At 48.0% G+C, this 13,957-nt stretch overlaps 1 protein-coding gene across 1 annotated transcript in view; it reads left to right on the top strand.

The window, feature by feature from the left end:
- The first annotated feature begins 10,296 nt into the window (after positions 1–10,296).
- Positions 10,297–13,957, top strand: part of Sh (Potassium voltage-gated channel protein Shaker) — a 427,856-nt gene continuing 424,195 nt past the window's right edge. Inside the window, exon 1 of the mRNA XM_075690868.1 lies at positions 10,297–12,070. Coding sequence (XP_075546983.1) covers positions 11,982–12,070 — 89 coding nt within the window. The 5' untranslated portion in view covers positions 10,297–11,981. The remainder of the gene's footprint in view (positions 12,071–13,957) is intronic.

Here is a 13,957-nt window from a genome sequence, read left to right as displayed (position 1 = left end):
CACAGCTCTATTCGCTTGGTCGACAGAACCGTCAGTGTCGGAATGGAGATGATGACTGTACATTCGGTCACGGTGTTAGAGTGCCATAGATGTTGCTTCCGCCACAAATCTTATGTGCCTGGTACGAATGCCTCTTGAGAAACCAACAAACAAAGACGTCAAGGAAAACAGGCGAAATTACTTTTACTTACTAATTGAATTAAAGAAACTATAAATTAGTGGCAATGAAAGTGGATGAAAAAACAACTTGCCGGAGGTGGGGAACGATCCCACGTGTTCGCATTACGCATGCGATGCCCCCAATGTTAGTTCTTGTAGTAACACACAAAAACCAAGAAAGTGGATTGGGAAAACACGCCGGCGGTAGCTCAATTGGTTAGAGCATCGCACGCATAATGTGAAAACGTGGGATCGTTCCCCACCTGCGGCAAGTTGCTTTCTTTTGTCCACTTTCATTCCCATTGTTTTATGATTTCTTTAATTCAATTAGTAAGTACAAGTAATTTCCCCTATGTTTTCCTTGGTGTGTTTGTCTGGTGGCTTCAATAAAACACGCCGGCCCCTCGGTTAACCCCCTATCTTCTCGTGGTAAGAATGTAAGACATTCTTCGATAACATTCTGCACTCTAGTCCACACTCTTGCATATGAGCACGGAAGAACGCTGCAGGAGCACGCCCATGCGCCTAGGCGACACGTTGCTTACCAGCGTAGCCTTTCAAGTAAGCAGCGACACAGGAATGTCGCTTTGTTCTCCTCGTAACGCACTGCTCCAGCGCTCACGACGCACATTACCGACGCACATTACCGTAGAGACAATGCGTACGCATCTCAGGCATTATGCTAGGACCCCTTCCCACCACTTGGCGAGCCTCACTGCTGCAAGGCCCTGCTCAACATTTAGCGGTATTGTCAGTGCACATCATGCGTCGTTTACTTCAGGGTACGCACCTGCAGCCAAGCCAGCGTTTCCTCCGTGGTGTTTGAGCCGTCCACAAGTACATATCATGATTCCAGGACTACAGAAGAAGAGAGAGCTACCGGCCCCTGCTCTAAAACAGCTGAGCTTACTTCTTTTGCATGAAAAGTACAGCAACCCCGTGCACATCTATACCGATGGATCGACTACGTCGTACAGTTCTGGTGGTGCCGTGGTTATACCAACGCGAAGGATGACACTACGCTGCAAGACATCGCATGTCACGACCTCAACTGCGGCAGAACTAACGGCCCTGCGTCGAGCACTGGAATTCATTGAATCTGAAAGACCTAGAAAATGGGCTGTGTTCTGTGATTCAAAACCGGGATTACAGTGCGCGCAGTCAGTTCTCCGACACGGATGCCATGACCAATTGACATACGAAATCGCGAAACTTTACCATCACGTCCAACAAAAAGGTCACGAGGTCGTTTTTCAATGGGTACCTGACCATTGTGGAATCAGTGGCAATGATTCCGCCGATAACGCTGCTCGCACAGCACATCAAGAAGAGCAGAGCGTTCCAATTCCGCTTTCGAGGACAGACGCCGCAAGGCAGCTTCGACAACTGGCACGCAGTCTCACACTGACCGAGTGGAACTCGCGAAACTTACGACTTACGCGACTGCATCGACTAAACCCCTCCCTGCAACTCCGACCTCCACTCGGACTTCCTCGACGTGAAGCTACGCTTCTCTGTCGCCTTTGGTTAGGAGTTGCCTTCACAAAGGCATACTCTACATTATTTGGAGTGACTGACAGTGCAGCATGCGAGGTCTGTGGAACCGAAGAAAACATCGACCACCTGTTGTGCCACTTTCCACGATACACCCCTGAGGGACAAGAACTTGCCAAAGCTTTCCAAAAACTGGACAATCGGCAGCTTTCTGTGCAGGTGCTGCTGGAACACGGCCCTTTCGCCCGTCGGCCCATAAAACGGTGAAGGCGCTCTTGTGCTTCTAAAGGACGACGGGCTTGTGTGGCCATCTGTGACTTTTAATGTAATTTCTGTACGGCCACACACGTCAGCGAACTCGCCGCTATTCCTTCTTTCCTCTACTCCTCTCTCTCTCTGTGATCTTTGCTTTCCCATTCCCCCGGTGTAGGGTAGCCAACCGGACGTTATTCTGGTTAACCTCCCTGCCTTCTACTTATCTCTTTCCCTCCTCCTACGAAAGAGTGCGGCCAAGTGTATGACCACGGTCGCTCCCGACGCTGTAGTTTTCTGGTAAACTGAAAGCCAAGGACGCGAATGGTGTTTCGTGCCACAGCAGGTCTCGTGCACCTCCGAAGTCTCTGGAGAATAGCTCTGCCGGAATCGTTCTCTCTGAGGCGGCACGGCTGCACGAGCCGTCCTTGAGAGGCGAGGAGGGAGGGCGACTGAGAGTTTTACAAAGCGTTGTCCCTGGCAGCTGTACGTGGCACACCAACAGCTGTCCTGCGAACTTTACAATGCAGCCACTCCCGCTCGTCGCACTGGGACTTCCACGGCGATACTAAAGGCAAATGAGAAATCGCGTGGCTCACCAGAAAAGTGCGCAACATTAAAATCGACAAGGACGACTTCCTCAGCGTGCACAAGCCTTTCTTGGCCCCATAATGACGCATTGTTTGAGTCAAGCACGACGCCAAGAGATCGCACCTGATATAGTTCCTAAATGAACGTACTTCGGACACTGATTTTCGCAGCCCATGAGACGCGCAGAGGTGGACGCTGACATTTCTGGGCAACCAACACACATGCCCAGACTAGAGGAGTCCTTTAAGGCATTACTGCCAGGAACTTCTTTATCTAAGGGTAAAGAAGTGTGGCAATGTTATCTACACATTATAACAAATGTGCTCCTTTTAACGTGTGTTGTTCAGAGCATGTGGTAAACCAGCCGTGGCAACATTAAATACGGACGACAACACACTTCTCTCTCGGACGCATCGGGAGATTGCACTCGCGACGCTCAGCGATGTCCTTAATTTCACTTGCATTTGTCGGTCCCTGATTAACATTCGTATAAAGCGTAAATAATGTCCAGTGGACATGGGTGTAACAATGATCATGTCCTTTGAACCCTGGAGAACGCAGTTAAGGGCGTTTGATACGTCAAGGGCATTTGATATAGCGGCGCCACAGCCACCATAGTCCTCCATAGAGAAAGCAACAAAATCCGAATAAAGAAGGGCGTCAGGCAGGGAGATACGATCTCTCCAATGCTATTCAAAGCGTGTTTACAGGAGGTATTCAGAGACCTGGATTGGGAAGAATTGGGGATAAAAGTTAAGGGGGAATACCTTAGTAACTTGCGATTCGCGGATGATATTGCCTTGCTTAGTAACTGAGGGGACCAATTGCAATGCATGCTCACGGACTTGGACAGGCAAAGCAGAAGGGTTGGTCTAAAAATTAATCGGCAGAAAATTAAAGTAATGTTTAACAGTCTCAGAAGAGAACAGCAGTTTAGGATAGGTAGCGAGGTACTGGAAGTGGCAAGGGAATACATCCACTTAGGGCAGGTAGTGACCGCGGATCCGGATCATCATCATCATCATCATCATCATCATCATCAGCCTAGTTACGCCCACTGCAGGGCAAAAGCCTCTCCCATACTTCTCCAACTACCCCGGTCATGTACTAATTGTGGCCATGTTGTCCCTGCAAACGTCTTAATGTCATCCGCCCGCCTAACTTTCTGCCGCCCCTTGCTACGCATCCCTTCCCTTGGAATCCAGTCCGTAGCCCTTAGTGACCATCGGTTATCTTCCCTCCTCATTACATGTCCGGCCCATGCCCATTTCTTTTTCTTGATTTCAACTAAGATGTCGTTTACCCGCGTTTGTTGCCTCACCCAATCTGCTCTTTTCTTATCCCTTAACGTCACACCCATCATTCTTCTTTCCATAGCTCGTTGCGTCGTCCTCAATTTCAGCAGAACCCTTTTCGTAAGCCTCCAGGATTCTGCCCCACATGTGAGTACTGGTAACACACAGCTGTTATACACTTTCCTTTTGAGGGATAGTGGCAACCTGCTGTTCATGATTTGAGAATGCCTGCCAAACGCACCCCAGCCCATTCTTATTCTTCTGGTTATTTCAGTCTCATGATCCGGATCCGTGGTCACTACCTGCCCTAAGTAGATGTATTCCCTTACCACTTCCAGTGCTTCGCTACCTATCGTAAACTGCTGTTCTCTTCCGAGCCTGTTAAACAATACTTTAGTTTTCTGCAGATTAATTTTCAGACCCACCCTTCTGCTTTGCCTCTCCAGGTCAGTGAGCCTGCATTGCAATTGGTCTCCTGAGTTACTAAGCAAGGCAATATCATCAGCGAATCGCAAGTTGCTAAGGTATTCTCCATCAACCTTTATCCCCAATTCTTCCCACTCCAGGCCTCTGAATACCTCTTGTAAACATGCTGTGAATAGCATTGGAGATATCGTATCTCCCTGTCTGACGCCTTTCTTTATAGGGATTTTGTTGCTTTCTTTGTGGAGGACTACGGTGGCTGTGGATCCGCTATAGATATCTTCCAGTATCTTTACATACGGCTCATCTACACCCTGATTCCGTAATGCCTCCATGACTGCTGAGGTTTCGACTGAATCAAACGCTTTCTCGTAATCAATGAAAGCTATATATAAGGGTTGGTTATATTCTGCACATTTCTCTATCACTTGATTGATAGTGTGAATATGGTCTATTGTTGAGTAGCCTTTACGGAATCCTGCCTGGTCCTTTGGTTGACAGAAGTCTAAGGTGTTCCTGATTCTATTTGCGATTACCTTAGTAAATACTTTATAGGCAACGGACAGTAAGCTGATCGGTCTATAATTTTTCAAGTCTTTGGCGTCCTCTTTCTTATGGATTAGGATTATGTTAGCGTTCTTCCAAGATTCCGGTACGCTCGAGGTTATGAGGCATTGCGTATACAGGGTGGCCAGTTTCTCTAGAACAATCTGACCACCATCCTTCAACAAATATGCTGTTACCTGATCCTCCCCAGCTGCCTTCCCCCTTTGCATAGCTCCTAAGGCTTTCTTTACTTCTTCTGGCGTTACCTGTGGGATTTCGAATTCCTCTAGGCTATTCTCTCTTCCACTATCGTCGTGGGTGCCACTGGTACTGTATAAATCTCTAAAGAACTCCTCAGCCACTTGAACTATCTCATCCATATTAGTAACGATATTGCCGGCTTTGTCTCTTAACGCACACATCTGATTCTTGCCTATTCCTAGTTTCTTCTTCACTGTTTTTAGGCTTCCTCCGTTCCTGAGAGCCTGTTCAATTCTATCCATATTATAGTTCCTGATGTCCGCTGTCTTACGCTTGTTGATTAACTTAGAAAGTTCTGCCAGTTCTATTCTAGCTGTAGGGTTAGAGGCTTTCATACATTGGCGTTTCTTGATCAGATCTTTCGTCTCCTGCGATAGCTTACTGGTTTCCTGTCTAACGGCGTTACCACCGACTTCTATTGCGCACTCCTTAATGATGCCCATGAGATAGTCGTTCATTGCTTCAACACTAAGGTCCTCTTCCTGAGTTAAAGCCGAATACCTGTTCTGTAGCTTGATCCGGAATTCCTCTAGTTTCCCTCTTACCGCTAACTCATTGATTGGCTTCTTGTGTACCAGTTTCTTCCGTTCCCTCCTCAAGTCTAGGCTAATTCGAGTTCTTACCATCCTATGGTCACTGCAGCGTACCTTGCCGAGCACGTCTACATCTTGTATGATGCCAGGGTTCGCGCAGAGTATGAAGTCGATTTCATTTCTAGTCTTACCATTCGGGCTCCTCCACGTCCACTTTCGACTAACCCGCTTGCGGAAAAAGGTGTTCATTATCCGCATATTATTCTGTTCTGCAAACTCTACTAATAATTCTCCTCTGCTATTCCTAGAGCCTATGCCATATTCCCCCACTGACTTGTCTCCAGCCTGCTTCTTGCCTACCCTGGCATTGAAGTCGCCCATCAGTATAGTGTATTTTGTTTTGACTTTACCCATCGCCGATTCCACGTCTTCATAAAAGCTTTCGACTTCCTGGTCATCATGACTGCATGTAGGGGCATAGACTTGTACCACCTTCAATTTGTACCTCTTATTAAGTTTCACAACAAGACCTGCCACCCTCTCGTTAATGCTATAGAATTCCTGTATGTTACCAGCTATTTCCTTATTAATCAGGAATCCGAATCCTTGTTCTCGTCTCTCCGCTAAGCCCCGGTAACACAGTACATGCCCGCTTTTTAGCACTGTATATGCTTCTTTTGTCCTCCTAACCTCACTGAGTCCTATTATATCCCATTTACTACCCTCTAATTCCTCCAATAACACTGCTAGACTCGCCTCACTAGATAGCGTTCTAACGTTAAACGTTGCCAGGTTCAGATTAATGAGACTGAAATAATCAGGAGAATAAGAATGGGCTGGGGTGCATTTGGCAGACATTCTCAGGTCATGAACAGCAGGTTGCCATTATCCCTCAAGAGAAAAGTGTATAACAGCTGTGTCTTACCAGTACTCACCTGGAAGCTTACGAAAAGGGTTCTACTTAAATTGAGAGAGAGAGAGAGAGAGAGAGAGAGAGAGAGAGAGAGAGAGAGAGAGAGATGCAAATGAGAGAAAGGCGGGGAGGTTCAGCAGACTTAAAACCTCCGGTTTGCTACCCTGTACTAGGGAAAGTAAAGACGGAAAGAGCGTGACAAAAATAAAAGCGTGAGAAAAAAAATATGAAAAGGGACGAAATGGGGTCATTATAGTCTTTCTAATAGGCCACTGTCACGTAGAAAAGTCAACAAAGCCTTGACCGACTTTTGCTGCGACGAAAGTTCACGTCGACATTTCAAAACTGACTGTTCTGAAAGTGGCCTGTCGTGAAGGCGTGCCAACGCGGTCGCTAGTGACAGCCGGTGCGCGCTGTATTGAGGACAGTGGCAAAGCACGTGTTCGATAGTCTCCTCGCCGCCGCAGTGTCTGCAAGCCGCGCTGTCGTCCATACCGACTCGGAAGGCGAAGGATCTTGTGTAGGTGACACCAAGTCACAGTCGGCAAAGTACTGCTGTTTCGAGTCGAGAGACCAGGGCGAGAGACATGGAGGTCGAAGTCGAAGAGATGGGTCCAGTCGGTGTAGACGTCTATGCTTTAAGCTTGGTGTGTTCCATAAAGTTTTGATGGCTTCATTTGCAAGCACACCAATTTTCGTTGCAGCGTCTGTTCTTGAGAATGGAATGGAGTCTTGCAAGCCATCCTCATGCGCAGATCGTGCTGCTGCGTCGGCATGTTCATTGCCCATTATGCCAACGTGGCTTGGAATCCACTGCAACGTGATCTCGTGTCCTTGCTCGACGAGGTGGTGAAGCAGCAGTGATTTCTAGAACTAGTTGTTCGTGGGGTCGTCGGCGTAAGGCAGAAACCAAACAATGAAGAGCAGCCTTGTAGTCAGTGAACACGCTCCATTTCTTGGGTAGTTCTTCAGAAATTACACGAAGTGCTCAACGAATAGCAGCAAGCTCCGCGGCATCGATGTAGTCTGGTGAGATAGTCCAATTTTTATGGTGGAAGGTTTTGCAGGAAAGATCACCGATCCTGCAGACCCATTCATCGTGGTTGAAGCGTCAGTATATAAATGATGATGCTCGTTGTACGTCTCGTACAGCAAGAGCAGTGAAAGCTGCTTGAGTGCTGGAGACGAGAGTTGGGCTTTTGTTCGTATTCCTGGTACCATTAGTCGAACCTTTGCTTGAGCCAAGCACCATGGTGGAAACGGAACTTTCGCTGGAGCTGTATAACCTGATGGAAGGTATGCACGATAAGGCAGGACTGTTTCACAAAAGGAAGCACGTGGTCGATCCTCTGCCAGTGAAGCTAGATCATGGGCAGGGGCTTAAATTGAGGACGACGCAACGACGCAACGAGCTATGGAAAGAATGATGGGTGTAACGTTAAGGGAATAAGAAGAGAGCAGATTGGGGTGAGGGAACAAACGCGAGTTAATGACATCTGAGTTGAAATCAAGAGAAAGAAATGGGCATGGGCAGGACATGTAATGAGGAGGGAACATAACCGAGGGTTATTAAGGGTTACGGACTGGATTCCAAGAGAAGGTTAGCGTAGCACGAGGCAGCGGAAAGTTAGTTGGACGGATGAGATTAAGAAGTTTGCAGGGACAACATGGCCAAATTAGCACATGACCGGGAAATTTGCAGAAGTTTGGGAGAGGCCTTTGCCCTGCCGTGGGTGTAGCCAGGATGATGATGATGATGATGTTTATGATGATACGCCAAGAAAATTGCTAGTGCACAAAGGCTGTAAGCAAGCATTTGAACTCGATGACCGGATGACGAAATAATGGTATATGATTGCGCGGAAATATTATCAACAGCATAATACGCACACACACACACACACACACACACACACACACACACACACACACACACACACACACACACACACACACACATATATATATATATATATATATATATATATATATATATATATATATATATATATATATATATATATATATATATATATATATATATACTTATGTATGTATGTATAAATATATATATATACGCATTTATTAAAATTCATTGGCAACTTTCTATCTTACAGTATGAAAATTTTCAAGTAGATCACACCTTGTTAGACAGACGTTAACTTCTTCTTTCGTTATGCGCTGGGACGTGAAAAGGCGCCTGAAATAACTATAGCTTGTAGCTATATCTATAACAAAAAGCGTGCTGCACTGAAAGTCGATCTATATGTAGGAACGTTAGTAATTTAACCTCAGTTGGTTGCATTGATGTCCTGCATTTTTTTTTAATTCCTGTAATCGTTAGAGACACAGAATGTATGTGCATATAGAAACTTTAAGACGAATGTATTCGAAGAAAACTACATCTTGTTTGATCATTCAACAGCGCCTGTGTTCCGTTATACGTCATATTAGGCGCACACATACACAGACAAACACACGCACATACACGCACACAAGAAGACCTTTAGGTTGCGTTCTTGACCGGCTTTTTCTCATTTTTCCCTGGGCTGATAAGAGGCAATGTCGTTTGTTTGATTTTTTCTTACTGTTTCAACTTGACTTTTAAAAAAATTGCTAAAGCTATGCACCATGACATAATTTTTCAAATGTTGGCTAATCTGTGTGCTAAACAAGAACGGCCGAAGCACAAAAATTGCGCTTTGAAAGCTAACCCTTAGATTTAGCCCCAAATGCCGTACTTATTCGAATATAGGGTGACAGCTTTTTCCTTTTTTTATAGGTAATGTTGCCTGAAATGAGTTATCGAACTATGTCCGTGACCAAACAATCCCGACCTATACTCGCGGACAAAGCTAGGAAAAGTATGGAGCTGCACGAGTGACCAACAGTAAAATCGGTCTGTAGATTATCCAGAATGGCTTAAAAAATGCTGCGTATCCAACGGAATTGACGGCACCGAGGACGACGTCGTTCGTGGTGGCGATGACGCCTTTGAAGCATCCGACGAGGACGACTTCTCTGGCAGTTCCGAGGAGGATGCAGAATAATCCATCGGCTAGCGAGATTTAGTAGCCGAACTTACGGCGAATAAAAGTGTGTCATGTTCAAAGCTTCCCGTTTTTCTGAAGGGATATGGCTCGACCTATACTGGAACTGTATTTTTTTTTTATTTGTCGGCCAGTTCATTATATAGGGGTCGACTACATTCGTGTTCGGCCTATTCTCGAGTAAATGCGGTATTTCGGCCGAGGCTACTAAGTGCGCGACTGAGCGTTTGAACTGAAGGGATTCAAAGTGCAACGAATGACTCGAACTCCGGAGGGATAATCAGCATCGGCAATTGCAACTGCTCCAGCGTGTCACCGCGCGTCGCGACGAGGGAGTTGAAGTAGCGCGCCAATGCGGCTCCAGTGTCGTAATGAGCCGGAGCCGCAGTGAATGGCGAAGCGCCTCCAGCGACGGGAAGCGTGTAGAGCAGCGCCATCTGTCGCGTGCACAGCGTGGCGGCGCGCCTCGCGTGACGTCACGAATGCGCGCGATGGCTGCAGCCGGCGGCCGCGCGGGCGGCCCCAGTGGCTCGCGCGTCGGCCGGCGGCCAGCGGGCTTCCCCGCAGCGCTCTCTGCCGCGCGCCCGCCGACCTGCCATCTTGAACAGCACGCCTCCTGGAAGGCAGCTGCACCGCCAGAGCACGCGCGCGCGCGCCCTTGCCGCCGCCGAACGCGCTCGGCGCCTTCCCCGTTTCTGCGCAAGGTGTCAGCGCCCGCTGCAAGTGTCACCGACAGCCCGACGTCCGACTCGAAAAAGGAACTCTTGACAGGCAGCAACGTTTGTGCCAAAGACCTCTCCTACTCGCCACTCGTTTGTTGTTGTCAAACTGTCCACGCTCTTCCCGTCCCGACAACAGTACCTGTGCTTTGTATGCCGCTTTCGACACGCTTTGACGGACGGGGCATCTTCTTTTCATTCGCCTGTCGTTTTACTCCGGCCGTCGCTTTTGCTGCTTCTACCTCTCTGCTACGTCCAGCGTTTGTGGCCAATGTTGATGCGGATAACCGCTCGGTTCGTCGCGGACAGCGCCGCTGAGATGCTCCAGGTGCTGCACTCTTGTCCGGTGAGCTCAGGGCTACTCTTCTGCTCGTCACTCCACAGCGAGAGTCTTCGTTTAAGAAGCCCACTCGCGATGTCGCTAGGCAATGGTGCTTTTCTTCGCTCTGGGTCGTTCGGAAACCCATTCCGGTCAGCACTGCACGAGTTCTGAGAGCCGGCTGTGGTACTCCGACCGCGAAGGGATCAACTGCGACGTCCCCAACACGTCTGGATCGCCTCTACATGCATTTTCCATCTCCACAGAGGTTCCGTCGGTCACCTATGGTGCTCAACACAACGGAGAATGCCCTGTTTGTCGGCGACGGATGTACACACAGCAGTCTCACATCGGCATGCCTGTTCCCGTGCGAAGAGCTCGAACGCACAACACTGATCTGCGGAAACCGGGGCGCGCCCGTCTACGGCGAGAGCACGTCTAAAAGCGTGCCGCCGTCGCACTGAGTGGCGACGCGAGAAGAGCACAAAGGGGCACCCTGCAGTGAAGATCCGATCCTGATAGCGTTGTGCCACTCGACTGAGCCCGTTTCTCTTGGAATGGAGCCACGAGCCTAAGCCCTCCGCCCGACCTGACTTTGCCCCGGGACGGGCGCATCCACTGAGGCGCGGCGGCGGGTTCCGTTCGAACGCTTTATTTTGCACCGGGCCGACAGCACGCGGGCTGACGCGAAGACGGACGCGTGCTTCGTGGCGCCGTTGCGTAAACAGGAGTGACGTTAGCGCGTTCAGTAACCTGCGCAGCAGACGACAGCCCGCAGCAGACGGCCGGAAAGAAAAACAACAAATCGTATCCAAAGCAGACCCAGCCGCCGCGTCGCAGCTCGCTGTAGACGTCGAAGAAAAATCTTCTACGAAGCAAAGCAAAGGCAGCTTTGTGCAGACGTCTGTGGGAGGCTCTCGTGGGGCGTCAGGGCAGCACGTTTTATATCAAATGCGACATTTCCAGGCCAGCCGCGCGCGACGTCCACGCGACAATCAAGCGCTGTCCGCAAATTTCGACTGCTGCTCTCGCCATCCCACGTGTGACAATGAAGCTCGGCGTACCCAAGACACTTGTCAAGTCGTCGCGAGTCCCTATGTGGCCCTCGGGTACAGACGGCACAACGCAAGCTCTTCATTCCCGTCCTCCAGCAATAGGAAATGACGATCACTTCCCTCTCGAGTTCAACACAGTGACCCGGCGGATTTTACTATCTCAGCGACTTCATCTCTCTTTTTCATAGTGGAACATTCTGACGTGCTGCTTTCAGTGAGATGCGTCGAAGGCGATGCCGCGTTTGTGACCTGGTTCTTGTTCGTACCGGTGATGGCAGTGATGATGATGATGGTGGTGGTGATGACGTGCACGGTGTCCAGCAGAGTAGTTTGGTGCGTGGTTTTCCGTAAAAACTGATGCAACCGGTGTCATGGCGGCCGTTGGCATATGGTCCCAAGCCGGAACCGGTGGTCAAGAAACGCAGCTACCGCCGGAAATTCTACACGACTATAACTGGCAGTAAGTGATGCTCCCTCTAATATCACTGCGTTCGTGATGTGCCTTTCTTTACGATTTCCAGCTTTTGAACCAAATTAAGCCTCGAGATCTTAATAGTGGGTCATGACAGAGATGAATGCGGAAGGGTACACATTTGGGATGGTTGGTGTATGATTTCGAGCAATAAAAAACAGCGCTAAACAAGAGGACGAGTGGAAACAGCGCTGTTATCTGTGTCCCTTCACTCGTCCTGTTGTTTAGCGCTGTTGTTAGTGCTAGAGCTGAATGCGTTTTTTTTTCCCTTTATTTGCAAATTTGTGATCACACGTTCGGTATTTTGGTTGTCACAAGTCTGTAACACAAGGCAATGCTCATTTTAGCATTGCAAAAATTTTATACACACACTCTTGCAGAGTGATAAGCAAAACGAGAACAAGATAAAAGCGGGAGCCAGCTTTCCGGCAAGTGGACTCATATTATTCAAGGCGACATATCTCGCGACAAGTCCACTTGTCGAAGCGTTGGCTCCCGCTTTTACTTGGTTGTTTTAAATTCCCATCTCCCGCATAGCCCGAGATGGAAGGAACTGCAAGGTGATTAAACAGACAGGCGTGACCAGTTCACTATCCTGCATTGCGTGGGCAAATTTCAAATTGTAATATGCCGGGCGCCGGCCTATTTGTATGGCGCTCTTTGGACAGATCTGATTCTTTCCACCATTAAACACCACACATCATCGTCATCGCCTCTTTTAATTTGTGCACTTTCACACACAAATCGTCAGAATAAAGCCAACTTTCTCTAGTAATGGTTCATTGCCCGATTAAATGCCTGCGATCTTTATGATCAAAGTGAGAGGACACCTTAATGTCGGTAACAATATCCACGTCTTTAACAAGTCCATCTATGCAACAGGTTTTCTTGACGAATTTGCAAAAGTTTGGTCAATTCACAATCCTCGCAAGATTGACCGCAAACATCAGCCGTTCATTGAGGAAGTTATGTCTCTGGAAGCTGTGTTACATAAGGTCTACATCTTTGGCTGGTTACCGAGCGTCATTTATGATAATTATCTCCACACTTGCTGTCCTCAACTGCAAGCGGGCACGGGGCTAAGAGCGGCTGATGAAAAGCGGAACAAGCTGAAGTCGTTCGTTTCGACTTCACGATATACGTTCGCCTGTTGGCAAAATTTTTTAGCAATAGTACTATTCTGCCGAAGTCTATAATCATTGTGGTTAACTCTGTGACTTTAACATCAGCTCTAATGTTTCATGGTAATAATCACATATTGCAAGTCGGACGCCACCAGTGCCACGGTATTTGCTGTGAAAGTTGTAATATTTTGATGAATACCAATCAAATGGACCGAGTAAAGACGGTATACAAAAGCGCAGCAATATTGCTGCCTCATACACAAGGCCTCATGTGTATTTGCACTATCAACATGCAACCGCACTGTGCGTTTCTACCCGGAATATGCTAAACATCGCGAGCCACTACCTACGTTTCCCGGCTGCTCTATACCAACGCAAGCAGCTTCTTTAGCAGCGTTAAATCTCAGTGCGAATATCAGTTACATGTCACTGAAATACTGCATGTATTACGCACGCGAAATACAGGATTGCGTTTGGGCATGCAGTGAACACAATTTAAGATATTTGGACACGTTCAAATAACTATGGTAACCGATTTATACGCCAAAACAACTTATCAAGATAAACCATTGCACGTTCTCGTTTTTGATCATGAATGGCTCCGTGTTGGTTAAAGTTCGTCACCAGTCGCATCGCTCCTTGCTTCAATGAATACTTCAATCACTTCGTCGTCACTTTCTACATTCTTCGTTCGTGTGATATTGTTTCCACGTGGGCTTGGGGTGACGTTCTTCGACGTAGACAGTTACGG

This window comes from Dermacentor variabilis, chromosome 4 (assembly GCF_050947875.1).
Source record: "Dermacentor variabilis isolate Ectoservices chromosome 4, ASM5094787v1, whole genome shotgun sequence".
Lineage (NCBI taxonomy): Eukaryota > Metazoa > Arthropoda > Arachnida > Ixodida > Ixodidae > Dermacentor > Dermacentor variabilis.
Note: the sequence above shows the minus strand (reverse complement) of the source record. Positions and strands in the feature narration are given on the sequence as shown.